Source organism: Podarcis bocagei (genome assembly GCF_964188305.1).
Source record: "Podarcis bocagei genome assembly, chromosome: 7".
In the NCBI taxonomy this organism is placed as follows: Eukaryota; Metazoa; Chordata; class Lepidosauria; order Squamata; family Lacertidae; genus Podarcis; species Podarcis bocagei.
In genome coordinates, this window is record NC_138132.1 from 29,306,583 (window position 1) to 29,323,392 (window position 16,810).

Genomic DNA, 16,810 nt, shown 5'->3' on the forward strand with positions numbered 1-16,810 from the left:
TGGTTCAGTAGCCAAATAAAGCAAGAAGTTTCACATCGGTCTCATGTTTCTTTCCTGCCCCAAAGAGGTGGACTGCAGCCAGTTTCAGTGCACAACAATGCAAAAACGTGGGTTCTGTTCTCCTGCCGCAGAGATCACAATGCCCTCTTTGCAGTCGTGGAACCCAGAGCATTGTGTGGCTCAACTAAAGGGCGTATTCAAAGTGCCAGAGGAATCACACTGCACTCAAACAAGTATGTGGCTCCAGAGGTGGGAACCCTGTGGTCTGCAACCTAATTTCGAAAGCCCTCTGTAAGTGAACGGTTCAGACTGTCAGCAAGAGCATTCTGTCCCTTCCCTGGCAGCCCTTGGGGGATGGAGGAGGGGAAGGGACAAAGACACAGAGAGAAATTGGGTGGCCCTTACGATTATTAGCTTTGGCTGCACCCACAGCTTGCAAGCGGCGCCAACAGACTACAGTGGTACCTCGGGTTACATACGCTTCAGGTTACAGACTCTGCTAACCCAGAAATAGTTCCTCTTTGCTTCAGGATGAGAACAGAAATCGTGCTCCAGCGGTGCAGCAGCAGGAGGCCCCATTAGCTAAAGTGGTGATTCAGGTTAAGAACAGTTTCAGGTTATGTACAGACCTCCGGAACGAATTAAGTACTTAAACTGAGGTACCACTATACATCAGGGCAACGTGGCTCTTAACAGCAAAAAGCTTGTCTATTCTTACAGTACTCCTATATATTACTCATGTATCATTTTCATACCCACAGAGAGACATCATCTATCTTACAGCTAAGGATGGGCAAATCTCTGTTTCTCATTTTTCCAATCTTCAGCTCTTTACATTTCCACACCAGTTTGCAGATTTAAAAAAAATTGCACACGAGCACCTTAGTGTGAATTTCTCCTAATGTACACATGTTGGTTTGCAGTTTTGTCTAATATATACTTTTGTTTGCAAACTAATGCATGCTTGCATGTTAATTGCACTATTTTTTAAATTTCTGTGCACACTTTGCCCCAGTACAGTATATGCATTTCTGTTAACATTCCTTGGTGGGAAAACCACACTGCAAAACTGAGAGACATGCAGATTTCAAATGATGTTTGTGCTTTGGTTTGCACATTGTTTTTGGAAGCTGTAAATTTAGTTGGTTTACCTTCAGGTGTGAACGGAATCAAATTTCTCCTCCATACATCCTCATGTAATGCACTCCCTAAAAAGACTTGCCCTGCACTTTCATCTGGTGATAATTTCGCGCAACGTAGATTTTGATTTTCCCCCAACCTTTTTCATCTTAACAAAGATAGTTAGGTTTAAAGATGATAGGAGACAGAATAATCTGTTCATAGAGAAGTGGAGAATGTTTGTTATGTAGGAGTAACAAAGTACAATGAAACATACGTCTTATGTTATTGGGTGCATTGCAGTATGTACTTTTTTAAAAAAAAACATAATTATTTTGTTGTGGATTTATAAGTTGCATATGTATAGGATACTTTAATAAATAGACTTCTTTTCTTTCAAGAGAAAATAACTGTGCCTTTGATAGCTTAGCTGGTTAGAGTGTGGTATTGATAACACTACGGTTGTAGGCTCGATTCCTGTAAGGTAAAACTGCATATTCCTGCATTGCAGGCATTGCACTAGATCAGGGGCAGGGAACCTAAGGCCCATGGGCCACAAGCGGCCCACAGGGGTCATTTAACCAGCCCACGAGCCGCCCCTGAACCAAGCTACCCGCTTGGAGTGTGCCCCCTGCGCTGTGCTAAACTAGCGCAGCACACGAGGACTCACTTCTATGGTGCCGAAAATCTCATCTGCGCAGATGCAGACACCAGAAATCGCAGCTGTGCATGCTTACGCGTGATCTGGCCCACGGAGGGATCTCCAGTGGAGTGTACCGGTCCAGGCGAGGTAAACCTTGCCGACCCCTGCACCAGATGATCCTCAGGGTCCCTTCCAGCCCTAGTATTCAGAACACAGGAAGCTGCTTTATATCAAGAGATTCCATTAGTTCACCTAGCTCAGTACGGTCTATCCAGGGGTAGTTCATGTGGTGACCTCCAGATGTTGCTGAACTCCAACTCCCAGCATCCCTGACCACTGGCCATGTTGGCTGGGGAGGATGAAAGCTGAAGTCCAGCAGCATCTGCAGGGCACCCAACTGGCTAGCCCTGGTCTACATTGACTGGCAGTGGTTCTCCAGGGTTTTCAGAGGCGAGTCTCTTCCAAGCCTACCCGGAGATGCCAGAGATTGAACCTGGAATCTTCCGCATGCAAAGAAGATGCTCTATCACCAGGCTACAGCCCTTCCTCAGATCCTTGGTGCTGGTGTTATTCTCTGTAGCTGGTTTTACACTGATATTATTCTACTGTCCTTTTCAGTCTTGTTTAGATTTCACAATTAGGGTGGAGGGGACCAGAGTTAAACATACTTCAGGTTTTTTCCTTTTTCTTTTTAATTTGGCTTGTACACCCAAATAACTTCTGCTACCAGGTAGCATGTAATAAATACTGCAAATTAAACAAATAAATGCTTTTACACGCTGAACAGGCTCCAGAATAAACATACCACTATTGTAATGTTTTATGCCAAGACAAAGAAGGAAAGAAATGGATATGCAAAAGTGAGAAACTGCTAACAAGAATTAAAAGTGTAAAATGTTTTCCTAGTCTTGCTAGCAATGATGTTTGTCATTTTAAATTTAATTCCAACCCAAACAAAAACCAGACAGTTCTGAATTTCCTTGATGATTTGGGCTGGCTTTACCTGGTGGCGAAAATGAGCTTGTATGGTCAGCTCCAGAGTGCCGAAAAGAGGTTTTCATAGCAGCATGAGAGAATGCCTTAAGGTAGAAGTTTTAAACATTAACTAGACATATTTTGTACGGTATTCTCAGAATGCTGTGAAGGGAGGTGGAAGCAGCACTTAACAATTAGAGGTGGGGAACTTGTGACTCTCCAGGTGATGTTCGGCTGCAGCTGCCATCATTCCTAACCATTGGCTATGCTGGCTGGCACTGTTGGGAGTACAGGTCCTGGGACTCCTGTGGTCTGCCCTCCTTCCCCAAACTAGCCTGTTCCCTACGGGCCCAGTGGAGGTATAGTGCCCCACTGCTGTCCAGCAGCTTTGAATGAAAAAAGAAAAGAAAAACATATTTCCATTGGCTCAGGCAGCTAAATGTTTTGGGATGGCTCATCTTACTTTCCAAGTAGGGATGAAATTTACCATATTTTTTGCACCATAACACTCACTTTTTTCCTCCTAAAAAGTAAGGGGAAATGTCTGTGTGTGTTATGGAGGGAATGCCTACAGGTTGCATGCCTACGGACTTTCCTTCTCTAAAAACTATGTGCGTGTTATGGTCAGGTGTGTGTTATAGAGCGAAAAATACAGTAATTCAGTTCATGTTCACACACACATCAGCCTTTGACATTTGAACTCCTCCAAATTTTGCAGTGCCGATCAATGTGTACAAAAAGGCAGGTACTCTGGTGGCGCTGTAGCCTAAAGCACTGAGCCTCTTGGGCTTGCCGATCAGAAGGTTGGCTTGAATCTGCATGATGGAGTGAGCTCCCATTGCTCTTTCCCAGCTTCTACCAACCTAGCAGTTTGAAAGCACACCAGTGCAAGTAGATAAACAGGTACCGCTGCAGTGGGAAGGTAAATGGCATTTCCATGCACTCTGGTTTCCGTCACGGTGTTCCATTGCACCAGAAGCGTTTTAGTCATGCTGGTCACATGACCCAGAGAGCTATCTGTGGACAAATGCCGGCTCCCTCGGCCTGAAGCGAGATGCTTGGCAGGGGGTTGGACTCGATGGCCCTTGTGGTCTATTCCAACTCTATGATTCTATGATTCTACCCCATAGTCACCTTTGACTGGACTTAACCATCCAGGGGTCATTTACCGTTTTAACCTTACAAAAATGCATATACAAGGGTGAAGAGTACATAAACATGCATATACATTAGATAAAATTATATCCAAAAATGAACTATATTAAGGGGAAATGCTTTGCAAATATGTGCATATTAGGAGAAACTTGCACTAAAATGTTGATGAGATTTATTTTAGTAAACTTGAATGCTGATGTGGAACTGTGGAGAACTGAACTTAAAGTAGGAAAAATGAGAAACTGAGAGAAACCAAAACAGACAGATTTGCCCATCTGTACTCCCACCTCTTGACCAGCCCTTCTAGTCTTCCTCTTGCCCCCCCCCCCAAGCCACAAAAACACGCAGCCATCCCAATACTCTTGCAGAAATCTCTGGGAACTGTAGCTCTCCAAAGGGAATAGGAATCTCCACACAACTCTGGCACCTCTTAGGGAAGTCATGGTGACTGTTAAAGAGGGTAAATTAACAGCGCAGATGCAGCCCAGAAAGCAGCTCTCCTTCTCAGGATTCAGCTAAAAAAAACATTGCGATGTTCACAGCTGGAGTTAAAGTAATGACATGGTTGTTTCCTTGAAGTTAGTGCACTGATTTCAGTGGGTCTTACTTCCAGTTAACTGTGCACAGAATGGCAGTGTTAGTTAGCTAAATGTCTCTTGTTTCAGTCAAGCCTAATTACACAAACCGTGGTGGGAATACTCACTAGTGACGAAGTATAAGAAATGGCTGTTTTCTGGGTGTGGGTGAAATGCAGGGCTACACATGAAGAGTGACCCAAAAAGAGACCAGGGATGCAATCCTATGCCTACTTACCTGGGAGTAAGTCCCACTGAAGTCAATGGGAATTGTGAGATCTGTAAAGTATTGTGTGGAAAGTGATTTCAAGTCTCACTTGTAAATATATGCTTATCTCTGCTATAGTCAACACTGCTTTAACATTAATTTCCTCTCCCCGAACAGCTGGAGCATTGAGATCAAAGGTTGCCATGTTAATTGTACATGCTGTACAAATACCTCAAATGTTTTTCAGTAACGAAAATGACTGGGACTGAAATATTTGGTTAAGAAAATACAGCCACCAAGATATGCATCCTTATACACGAACACTACAATCCTGTAAACCAGAGGTGTCGGCCCTTTTTCAACCCAAGGTCCACATTCCCTTCTAATAAACCTTCCCAGGGCTACACACCAGTGGTGGCTGGGATCAAATGCAAAAGTGGCTGGAGTAAACCATGTAAATTTTACCTTTGTACACACCTTCTCTCTAAGCTCCATCCAGAGTTGAAGGACACATTCCAGCCAGGCAAAAATCCTCAGAGTGCACAGCAGAGGTGTGGCCTGGGGAGAGTTTCAAGGTCCAGATAAAGAGGCTTAGAGGGCCACATTCGCCCCAGGCTTGAGATTTCACACCCCTGCTATACACACTTACCTGTAAGTCCCACTGGACTTTATAGAGCTTACTTCTGAGCAGATATGCAGAGGATCACTAAATTACAGGATTATTAAATCAGCATTGTGGTTTTTTTTTTACTGCCAGCAGCTGCCTCTTCTCTTCACTTTCTTCTGCCGCTGCCCTTAGTGCTTTTGTATTCCTAATTTCTATGGTTGCCATCTCTCTCTCTCTGTGTGTGTTTGTGCGTATGCATGTCAGAACCCTTGTACTTTGATTTGCTGCGTAACAAGCAGAAATTCAACAGGAAAGCCTCACATTGCCCCAAGGGCCATGAAAAGCAGCACCTGTTCATACCTAAACAAAAAATGTATTTAGGTGTTGAAAACAATATAATGAAAGTCCTTGCCTAGCACAGAGTTCCACAGAGTAGTTGATGCCACACTGAAATTTGTGGAGAGAATATTATGTGGCACCTGTAAAAGTTGGAAGGGACTCCAACCCCCTGCAATACACCAGCCTCCTTCTGCCCCTGCTCCTCAGTCCAAACTCTATTGCATCCAGAAATCTGTGCAACCCCAGAGACAGTGCACAAGTGTGCACCCAGAATAAAAATAATTTGTGCATTTATTTTCTTACATTTATATCCTGCCTTTTGTCATGGAACCCAAGGCGGCATAAACATCTGGTTCCTGAGCAGGTAGTTAGTTACACATCCAGGGACTGATTAGAATCCAAGCCTGCTTAGCTTTAGCAAGGTAATCATAGAATTGTAGGGCTGGAAGCGATGACCTTGAGGGTCATCTTGTATACCTGCAGACCAGAACGCAAGTCAATAACAAACACTTCACTCTTACCGTAACTCTACCAGGGGTCAGCAAACTTTTAAAGCAGGGGGCTGGTCCACTGTCCCTCAGACCTTGTGGGGGTCCAGACTATATTGGGGGGGGGGTGAACGAATTCCTATGCCCCACAAATAACCCAGAGATGCATTTTAAATAAAAGCACACATTCTACTCATGTAAAAACACGCTGGTTCCCAGACCGTCCATGGGCCAGATTTAGAAGGCTATCGGGCCAGATCCGGCCCCCGGACCTTAGTTTGCCTACCCATGCTCTAGGCTCAAATAGCCCCTAGAGTGGTGTATTCTGCAACATGTCATTGACACAACCACCGTGCGTTTGTGGTGCATTTATACTGAACCGTCCATATGTCATTCCTCTTTATTAGTTATTCTGTGATACTTTCTCAACGTTACCACATTAATGCAGTCTGCAGGGGCATATTTCTGCTATAGGCCAATGAAAGTGGTACAAAAAATAAGCCTGGAACGTTTGTGGTATAAAAAGTCACAAGATTACAGGAGGTATATGTTTTAATCGCAGCTGGTATCTGAACTGGATTTGAATTGATATGTGCTGCTGTTTGTTTTAACTGTTCTATTGCAAATGTTTTAAGTGTGTGTGTGTGTGTGTGTGTGTGTGTGTATGAGAAAATATTTCACCTGCATTTATACATGCAATTGTTCTGTACGTGTTTATTGCATTGAAAATGGCTTTGGGATACCTAGTGAGAAGTGAATAATAAATAAAGTAATATTTTCAATTTTTTAAAAAAACCCCACCAAGGACAAGAACTTTTGGAAGGTAAGAGCTGATCGACAGTAGAAGGGACTCTCTTGAAAACTGGTGGATTCTCCTTCATGGGAGGGTTTTAAGCAGAGATTGGATGGCCATCTCTCAGGGATGCTTTAGTAAGATTCCTGCATCGCAGGAAGCTCGGAATCCCTTACTACTAATACAGAATAGTCACAGCAACACCACCTCTCCATCACCCACCATACAAGTGGAAACGTCCAGGTTCAAGAGTCTACCTAAAGCCACACATAAAAGGAATTAAGTACAGTAGATAAAGCATCCTCCCCCTCTCTCTCTCTTACACACACACACCCTTTTTACTTATATCAAATTCTGGCCGAATGCTGCCACCTTCCCAGCACCTGTCGAGGTGATCCGCCTCAGCTCGGATCCCCTCTGGGCAGCTCTCTTCCAGCCGGATCCTCCGCGTGTTTTGCGCGGGAGCCTGTTTCCCTCAGAGCTTTCTCTCCGTCCCCAACGAAGCGCGAAACAAGTTCCCGCCGCGGGCCCGCAGGGGATGGGCGCCGTTGTCCGGAAAGACGACGGGCACCGGGGCGCAAACCTCTGCGCGCTCCCTCGGAAGCTCCGGCTTGGGGACTCCTCCTCTGTCTCCCTCCCGTGGCCCCGATTCTTCGCACACCCACCTGCTCTTGGGGAGCCCGGCCTTTACCAGACGGCGCGGGAGGGTCTCCGGGCGAGCTCTGCCATCGGCTCCTCGGCCAAATACCCTCAGCTCCCTTGGCAGCGGCGGCAGGAGTAACAGCGCCCGCTCCGGGCGTATTTGCGCAGCCGGCCCCACCCGCCGCCCTCCTCTCTCTCTCTCTTTTTCAGGTGATCCGGCTGGGGCAGGGCCAAGTGCCGAGCCCTCTTCCTCCTCCGCCCCAGCCGTGGGCACAGCAGAGAGAGGGAGAGGGAAAGAGAGGCGAGGGAGGGGAGAAGCCGCCTCTCCATTGCTCTGCCCGAGATCTTGCTTGCAGAAGCCTCTCCTGCGTATGGGGAGGAGGAGCGAATAAGAGTTTCCTTGAGCATGTGCAGAGTGCGTTGCTCTCTCGCCATCGCGGCGGGAATGCACGTGATCACCGACCCCACACCACAGGCGCTGTTGTTATGTGCACGTTCAGCCCCTCCTCACAACATCGGCTGCATTTCAATCCTTAAATGAGTGGTAGCGAACCTTCGTGGTATCTAAAGTAAAAGGGACCCCTGACCATTAGGTCCAGTCGTGGCTGACTCTGGGGTTGTGCCCTCATCTCGCTCTATAGGCCGAGGTAGCCGGTGTTTGTCCGCAAACAGCTTCCAGGTCATGTGGCCAGCATGACTAAGCCGCTTCTGGCAAACCAGAGCAGCGCATGGAAACGCCGTTTACCTTCCTATTTATCTACTTGCACTTTTTGGCAGTGCTTTTGAACTGCTAGGTTGGCAGGAGCTGGGACCGAGCAACGGGAGCTCACCCCGTCGTGGGGATTCGAACCACCGACCTTCTGATTAGCAAGTCCTAGGCTCTGTGGTTTAACCCACAGCGCCACCCAAGTCCCTTAGGTATCTGAAGTAGACCAGCGGAAATCAGTGGACTCAGCATTATGACCACTGACCCCACATACACACATACCTCAGGCGTGATTGCACGCAGGCACAGAATCATAGAGCTGGAAAAGATCTAAAGGGTCATCTAATCCAACTCCCTGCAATGCAGGAATATGGAAGTCCCCATATGATGTGTCTTGTGTGCAACACATCATATGGGGACTTCCAGTGAGGAAAAATGGCGGGCGCCATGGTAGCGAGCAGCTCCTGAAGCCAGCCAGAGCCAACTGCGCTACCAGGCTGGTTCCGGGCTGCTAACTGCCACTGCCGCTGCCCAAGGGGAACCAGGGATGTCCGGCGGTACAGATCTCCTGCTCCCTTCTCCCTTTGTTTTGACTGATCGGGGGAGGCTTGGGAGTTGCAGGCGAGTGGGCGTTGCCCAGTTTTTAAAAAACTCTGCGTATTTATGTTTCACAGGGTGCAAAAGAAGGGCTTTGCACACAATATGCATGTGTGCTTGGGCCCAGGGTCTTTTGCCTCACTATCTCCACTACTGACTCCCTGTTGCTACTCAGCTTTAAAAAAAAAAGTGTCCCCAGATTAATTGAAAAAAATCTGATAATCGTGCCGTAAGTACGGGTGGTTAGTATAAGAGAGGAAGTTGCTCTGTGCCAGAGGGCAAATGGATGGCTCCCTCCCACACCTGGCTGGTAGTGAGAAGGTCAAAGACCAGGGCAAGTGGTGTGTGAGCTGGGCTAAGATCTCATACTGTGACTATGGGAGAAGTAATAACTCTTGGGGTGTTAATGTTGTAAAGGTAAAGGTAAAGGGACCCCTGACCATTAAGTCCAGTCGTGGACGACTCTGGGGTTGCGGCGCTCATCTCGCTTTACTGGCTGAGGAAGCTGGCGCACAGCTTCCGGGTCATATGGCCAGCATGACTAAGCCGCTTCTGGTGAACCAGAGCAGTGCACGGAAATGCCATTTACCTTCCTTCCAGAGCGGTACCTATTTATCTACTTGCACTTTTCGAACTGCTAGGTTGGCAGGAGTTAATGTTGTAGATATGTGTAAATGAGCAATAACAAAGACACCAGAATCTCTGTTGTCCCTCATTCCATAGAAACCAAACCCTGGGTAAGCGCCTGGAACCCCTGGAATCTCGCATCACTCAGAGTTTGGTCCTGGCATGCAATATTTTAATTTATTAAATGGGTGATAGCCAATATTGGTCATTATCAGAGTAGACCCACTGCAAGAAGTAGCTCTACAACTAATGTTGGATATTGACCCAGTGTTTTTATTTGTTCTATTTAGTTCTCTCATGCATTTATTTCTACCATAGGACTCAAATGTGTAATATAACAGTCTATAAAACTATTAAACAGCAAGTCATAATGCAGTAATAAAATCATAAAACACAAACACACCCTGGAAAAGTTCACAATCTCAGGTAAAACGGAACTTCCATCTCAGTTCAGGGATAGGCGAGAAGTGATTCAGCAGACATATCCATACCATACTTTTAAAGCACGTTTATACCACTTTAACAGGCATGACTTCCCTCAAAGAATTCTGGGACTTGTAGTTTACCCCCACAGGATTACAATTCCCAGCACCCTTAACAAGCAACAGTTCCCATAACTCTTTGAGGGAAGTCATATGCTGTAAGTTTGCATTCAATGCATGTTATGGGCATGGTGACCTAAATAGCTAGATCTTCCCTGGCCAGTGAAAACAAAAGAGTGTGGAAGCGGAATAGCTCTGGGGTTTCACAATGCTGGCACAGCCATTCAAAAGGCCCTTGGCTGTAGCAAGGCTCTCCATCTTCAAATCATTCTGTTTGTTTGTTTTTGTATGGCTCCTTGAGGATCAGTTTCATGGAAAGGCAGCACAGAGATTTATGTAGAGCAAGGTGGAAGCAGGCACATAGGGAGGAAATCCTGTTCCTCCTTTGCTGGTTTTGGGGTCACAAGTAGATGTATGATTTAAAAACCACTCTCCTATCTTGTCAAGCCCCTCTGAGTCTTCTGTGGGATGGGAGGTCACAGGTTTAAATTTCATCTTAACCATTACAATGGTACCTCGGGTTACATACTCTTCAGGTTACACACTCCACTAAGTCAGAAATAGTGCTTCAGGTGAAGAACATTGCTTCAGGATAAGAACAAAAATCGCACAGCGGTGGAGCGGTGGCAGTGGGAGGCTCCATTAGCTAAAGTGGTGCTTCAGGTTAAGAACAGTTTCAGGTTAAGAACGGACCTCTGGAACGAATTAAGTACCTAACCCGAGGTACCACTGTACATTACATTACCTTGGGTTACAAACTTGAATACGTTCTGGAGGTATGTTCTTAACCTGAAACCGTTCTTAACCTGAGGTGCGCTTTCGCTAATGGGGCCTCCCGCAGCTCCGCTGGCACGCGATTTCCACTGTCATCCTGGGACAAAGTTCTCAATCCGAGGTACTACTTTCGAGTTAGTGGAGTTTGTTACCCAAAGTGTTTGTAAGCCGAGGTAGGACTGTAATTTGTTGGGCAGCCTTAAGCAACACTCTTAGACCTTGTAGGGCTGGTGTTGCCAGAAGGATTGGGATAACTATTGTTTCTTAATACTGTACTTTATTCATGAGTGTCACTGTTGTATTTGTGTTTTTTCAGCATTTTTATCCTTTTTTTGGGGGGGGGGGATATTCTCACTGTTAGCCATCCTGTAAGCCTTTTAGAAAAGGCAAAATACAGTATTTTAAAAATAAATAAAATAAATAAATGTGAAGTGTTCTCAGCCTTTGGGAAATGCATTGTCCTTTTGTATTGACTATAATAATACAATACATAACATGTTTCTTTTAAATGTTAATTAATTCACATTATTTAACATTAATAAAATAGAATTATTGTCAGGTTGGAAACCTTAGTATCACTTGAACACCCTTACTAAGACTCCTTCTTCTTCCCTTTACTTCTGATGTTCAAGTAGTGAGTGCCATTGTTAATATAGCCAAAACAGTACAATCCAGGCATACTACTGTATAGCTGTATCAGCAGGTTCAGGGAACTGCAGAAGTTTGAAGAAGTACAATTTTATTTTAAGGGTGGTGTGTGTAGGGGGGGGGTGGAATCCTCCCTCAAGTGGGAGAAACAATCCCGAATAGGCCAGGTGTGCCCAGTGGCTGTGAAATGCTGATTGCCTGTTTGCGGGGGGGGGGGTGTATGGGGGGGAGAGACCACTAAGGAAGAGAGAATGGAGTGGAGTGGCTGGAGCACTGCAACATTTTGTTGCAGCTTCCACTTTTCTTAAAACATGTTTTTATTAATTTTTAGTAATCAAAAATACAAAACAAATGATAACAATGAATAGGAAACAATTCCATGGGTAAGGTTCAAAACCATATAAAGTATTCATTATTGTTATTGTTTTTATTACAGGGGCCAACCCAAAGTACTCAGCCAGTTGGCCGTGGGTGGCTGGATGATTGCAGACTTTCTCTTTTTTTGCACCGTGTGTAATAGGACAATGTCATATGTCAGAAAAGTTATCTGCTCCAAATCATTTTCTTCAAGCCTTAAGTTTATGTGTTAATTTCCCCATCATTGCTAAGTTCCATACCTCATGATTCCAAGCAACAAGGGGGAATGTCACAAGGTCATTTTGGAACACTAATTTACGTTACCCATCAAATCTGTGTAAGAGATCCAGTCCAGATAAAAATGACTGGGTGGTAATGCTGTTGATTTCTTAAAATCTATTCCTCCAGAACATAGCAACGTCTCGACACAGCCACCACATTTGACCAAAAAATGTACTCACATGCCTACACCCCTCCGGCACCTCCAAGAAAGCCATTTCTTTATTCTGTGGAGATTATGGTGGGGATGGTGAGGTATGAACAATATATTATTTTTGTAGCATTTCCTCTTACCCTGGCAGAGACAGATTTAAACAGGGTCTTGTTCCATATTCTATTCCAAGAGTCCTCATGTATTTTCAGTTGAAAATTGTGTTCCCAGGGAATGTTACTTACCACCGTGGCCACAGGGTCCACTTTTTAAAAATGTATTACACTGGTTGTTCTGTTTGGCCTCACAACATCTCATTTCCATTTTACAGCTGAGGAGCTGAGGCTTGATCCTACCCGATCCTCATTTCCCAGTCCTGAGCACAGCTCATTGGAATGTGTTATGCTGACATCAAAGCACCTGGCTGTGTCACCACCAAATCGTTTATGAGGCAAGAGGTTTGAAGATAATGAACGTGATAAGGAATGTTCCTGAGAAAGTTCAATATCAGGCTGGTGCTCAAGACAAGGGAAATTCCACCCCCAGCCACCACCTCCCAAGCTGTAGATGCTTCTCAGTGTGGGCTGAATGATTGCACCAGAAGAAACTACCTCGCCCCAGTAAAACATGTAAAGGCAGTCCCTCTCCAACATCCTTATGGGTCACCCAAAACTACAGGTAGAATCTGGCACACCCAAATTCTCACTTCCATTGATAGGATGGGAAATCATCATATGGGAATATGGGAATGGATTGTCTCCTGATTCTGTGTAAGTACTTGGGAATCTCTGAAAGAAGGAGAGCACCAGGAGTGGGGCAGGTGAGTGCAAGGCCATCTCAGTGAGATTTGAACTTGCACTCTTATCTTATACAAAAAAAAAAAATGGGGTTGGCTTTTAACAACCCTTCTTCTTTGACGATCACTCATAGCTGAGTGTGTGTCTTCCATGAACATGGTCTTAACAGTGAGTCCGTAAGTGACTGTGGAGGCCAGTTTTGGAACCACAAGTCCTTTCACAGTGGGGACATAGGTTTCCAGGTGGGAGTTGATCACAGTGATGGTTTGCCAAGCGTGCCTTCCTCTTAACATGTTTCTCCCTTTTGTCCCAAGTTCAAGCGTCTTCAGAGTCCATGACACCTTTGGTAAAGGCTGTTCTCCAATTGGACTGCTCGCAGGCCAGTGTTTCCCAATTGTCTGTGGGACAGCCCAACTCCCCAAGGGACTCAGAGTCCCCTAAGTCTGTGATAGGTCACAGAAGAATGGATGGAGGTAGGAACCAGTAGAAGAAAAGCAAGGAAGATCTTTATTTTTCCATTGTAACAGAGTCCCACCCCACCCTGCCCTCCAAGGAGGTGAGGACCCAGAACAAAAGTGTGTAACAACTTTTAAAGAGTTTTTAAAATTGCCCAACTCCTTAGTCAAAGACCACCCAAAAGCATCATGCAAGTGTCACAGAAAGAAGCCTACCATAGAAATTTGAGAATATGGCTTACTGATAATGCTTGCTGATTGCATTATCCTGGCCAGTCTGGGCCATTCTTTTGAAATGCTAAATTTCTGAAAACATTGTCACAGACCTCCCCTATTCATACACAAGATTAGTCCTTTCGACAGGATTTGAATGATTTGTGAGTGGAAAGAACTATTGGGAAAGGTTTTTCCAAGACTCTTCCTTCTGTAGAGAAATATTTGGGGTCATTAAGAGAGCCAAGATGGCTTTGGGATTGTTCTGTGTACTAAAATAAAGTGTACATTTTTTCAGGGAATGTTTCCTAATTTTTAAGGGCGAAGGACTGGTTTTCTGTGGAGTGTGTGCACCTTGAAATGATTACAACAGCTACCACACTGCACCAGCGCTCGAAAGATGCACTCCTGACTGCTAGGGATTATTTATTTATTTATTTATTTATTTATTTATTTATTTATTTATTTATTTATACATACTGTCTTTTTACCGAAAGGAACATGTAGGTCTGATAACTGGGAATCTTTTGCAGTGCCTAAAAGACTAGAATTGCTCTTTCAAAATGGTAGCTAAAAAAACCAGAAACATCCACAGCCTAATGAAAACTAATTTTTAACCCAGGCCATACTTCGAAAAGAGGAAGTGCTGAAGGGCAGGTAACCTTCACTTTATTTGCCTCCTGACTCCCTCCCACACAGGGAGAGAGAGGTCAAAAGGCTCTTTAACCCTCTCCTCCCCTTGTGAGGGGACACTTCCTACAGAATCACAATGGTCACACAAACACCATACATTTAAAGCACATTACTCCTCCCCCCCCCCAAAAAAAAATCCTGGGAAAGTGCTTTAAATGTCTGGTGCATGTCTGGTGAGCCTCACTCACTCAAAGTTAGCAAGTCAGGAAAACAAATTAGCTGGACAAACAGTGCTGATTCTACCCCAGGCCACCCCGCCCCCAATTCAGAGAACATTCATACATGTGTTTACCCCTTTCCCTACAGCCTGAAGTGGCACAGACCATAAAAACTGTATACTGACTTGGTTCTGCTGAATGCGTAGTTTGGCCCAGAGTTCTCTTCTTGCCGTCACTCCCATCTGCTTGTGGACATGTGCCAGCAGCCGAAAATGTGCTATTCACAGGCGGAGAAGGTTAGCCCCAAGACCCTGGAGATTCACGATCAGATCTCACAATCCTCTTTTATGTTCCCAATTCAAAACAGGTGCAGACAGGCTCTGATTTTTGATGCCAGGGGAGATTTAAACTCCTCCTGCACCATGCTGTTGTCCCTAACCTATACAATATACAGTAGATCCCTTAAGCTGGGTGAAGTATTAGCAAAAAAGGGATTTGCAAAGGTAACTGATTTGATATGGCACAGATTACCTAGACATCCTTCCAACCTGGTTCCTTCCAGATATTTCAGACTGCAGTTCCTATAACACTAGGGCAGTCACACATCTGGAAATTCCAGGGGAAAATTCTGAAAAGCGGCGCTTTGTCTTGGATCTTAGGCAAGTCAATAAAAAAAATCATGTTGGTTTTTTGGGGGGCGTTTTTGTAAAATCTCTTGACCACTGAGAATGCTGGGTGGAGATTATGGGAGTTTTGAACCAAAAATCTAGAGGGCACCAGTTTGGGGATTTGGGGAAGGCTGTCGATGAAGCCAGAGGAAGATCAGAGGGGGATGATGATCTTTCATAGGGAAATGGATACTAATTTAGCACACTCACACCTAGGTCTTCAGGCCACAGATGCCCAGACCAGCTGACTTTTTATTAAAAAAAAATAATAGTAGAATGATAACTAATTAAGATGGTTGCATATCATTATTGCCATACTAGAAGAGGGCAAATGATAATGTGTAATGTTTCCCAGGCAACTGGGAACGAAGTTTAACAAACCAAGGAGAGGATTAGAAAAGAGTTTTTACAGAAGGATCTGAAGAAGCAACATGTTGTGGGGTTGGCAGCCAAGCTGGTTATGTACACTAGCCCTAGTATAATATTTGCATCCTCCAACGACAACTCTGTGGTCTGAAATGCAAGTGTGTGATTTAGAAACGCAAACCACATACTTGGCTGCAGAGAGGCAGTTGCATATACATTTCTATCAGCGGGTACTTAATCACATGGAAAGCAACCAACTGGAGAAGGAAAAATTTTTTATTCTAATGATTTGTTAGGCTCTTTGAATGCTACACCACGTATTTTCAATTGTTCCTTTGCAGTGGGGCTTGCAGTGGGTGTTGCTTATACTCTGCATGCCTGACGGGGATCAGAATTCCCAAGTGGATCCAATCCCTAGTGAAAGCATCAGGGTTCTCATTCAGTGCTGAATTTAAGCAGCACTGAATGGAAGCCCTGCAGAGGACGCGCCATTTCCTGATCCAGCTTTTCAGACAAAAGTGGCTCCCCACCCCAATTTAAAGGATCAGGGTCCATGAGCGAGCAAAATTCTACTAGAAGTGAATTAGCTCGATTTGAGCTTGGCCCAGACATTCCTAGCCCTAGTAGAAGGTCCACTGTTCAAGTATGAATGACAAAGTAGCAGAATAACACCTTGAAGTTGCAATAAAAGCCCACACAGGAAACAGTAAATAGGGAAATTACTTTTTACTATGTTGATTGCTCATATTAACAAGATTTGGAACCCTTTCTTTCCTTCCCTCATCCCACCTTGAAACTTTCGAAACACTTAGTTACCTAAACAAACACACCTCCCCTATCACTAGATAAACCTGTCTCCCAGTGAAGGAAAAAATTATGTCAGTGTATGAAATCTATATATATATATAGAGAGAGAGAGAGAGAGAGAGAGATATCACATCACCTGCTTTGAAATCAATTAAGTAGGAACAGCTTCAGGCCTTTGCTGGAGAAATGGTTCAGCACACAAGAGCACTAGCTCCAAGGAAGGGTAGAAGGGCACAAAACCTTTGTGGTGAAGAGATGGTGGGGTCCTTCGGTATGAAACACTCTTCCGTGATTCATTACTGCAAATTTTATACTGCTTATTGGTAAAACCTCTGTTTTAATGTTCTGGAAATAGGCTTGTACAGCCAGTGTTTTAACAGGTAGCACATTCCCAGTATTATTCCCAGTATGCAAACCGTGCTCCTATT

General features: G+C 44.7%; 1 protein-coding gene and 1 long non-coding RNA gene across 8 annotated transcripts in view; one reads left to right on the plus strand and one right to left on the minus strand.

Annotated features, from left to right (window-relative positions):
• The window catches only part of NCMAP (non-compact myelin associated protein), a 26,799-nt gene extending 14,213 nt beyond the window's left edge, over window positions 1-12,586 (minus strand). The window contains exons 1-2 of one of the 6 annotated variants that reach the window (XM_081201801.1): window positions 7,568-7,846; window positions 5,153-5,233 (exon numbers count right to left, since the gene is read on the minus strand). Coding sequence is in view for 1 of the 6 variants with exons in the window: in XM_081201797.1 (XP_081057923.1) it covers window positions 12,471-12,549 (79 nt within the window). In the remaining 5 variants the exon portion in view is untranslated. Of the gene's footprint in view, window positions 1-5,152; window positions 5,234-5,924; window positions 6,099-7,567; window positions 7,995-12,256; window positions 12,279-12,470 lie in introns of those variants that run through there. The other 5 variants (XM_081201802.1, XM_081201797.1, XM_081201803.1 and 2 more) reach the window with 5 other exon arrangements.
• Window positions 9,586-13,987, plus strand: LOC308591235. Of its 2 annotated transcripts, none has more exons than XR_014010083.1 (2): window positions 9,586-10,114; window positions 12,557-13,987. It is a non-coding gene; the product is annotated as an uncharacterized lncRNA (long non-coding RNA). The 2 variants fall into 2 exon arrangements; XR_014010084.1 differs by lacking the exon at window positions 9,586-10,114 and adding an exon at window positions 11,720-12,329.
• Window positions 13,988-16,810: the final 2,823 nt, after the last annotated feature.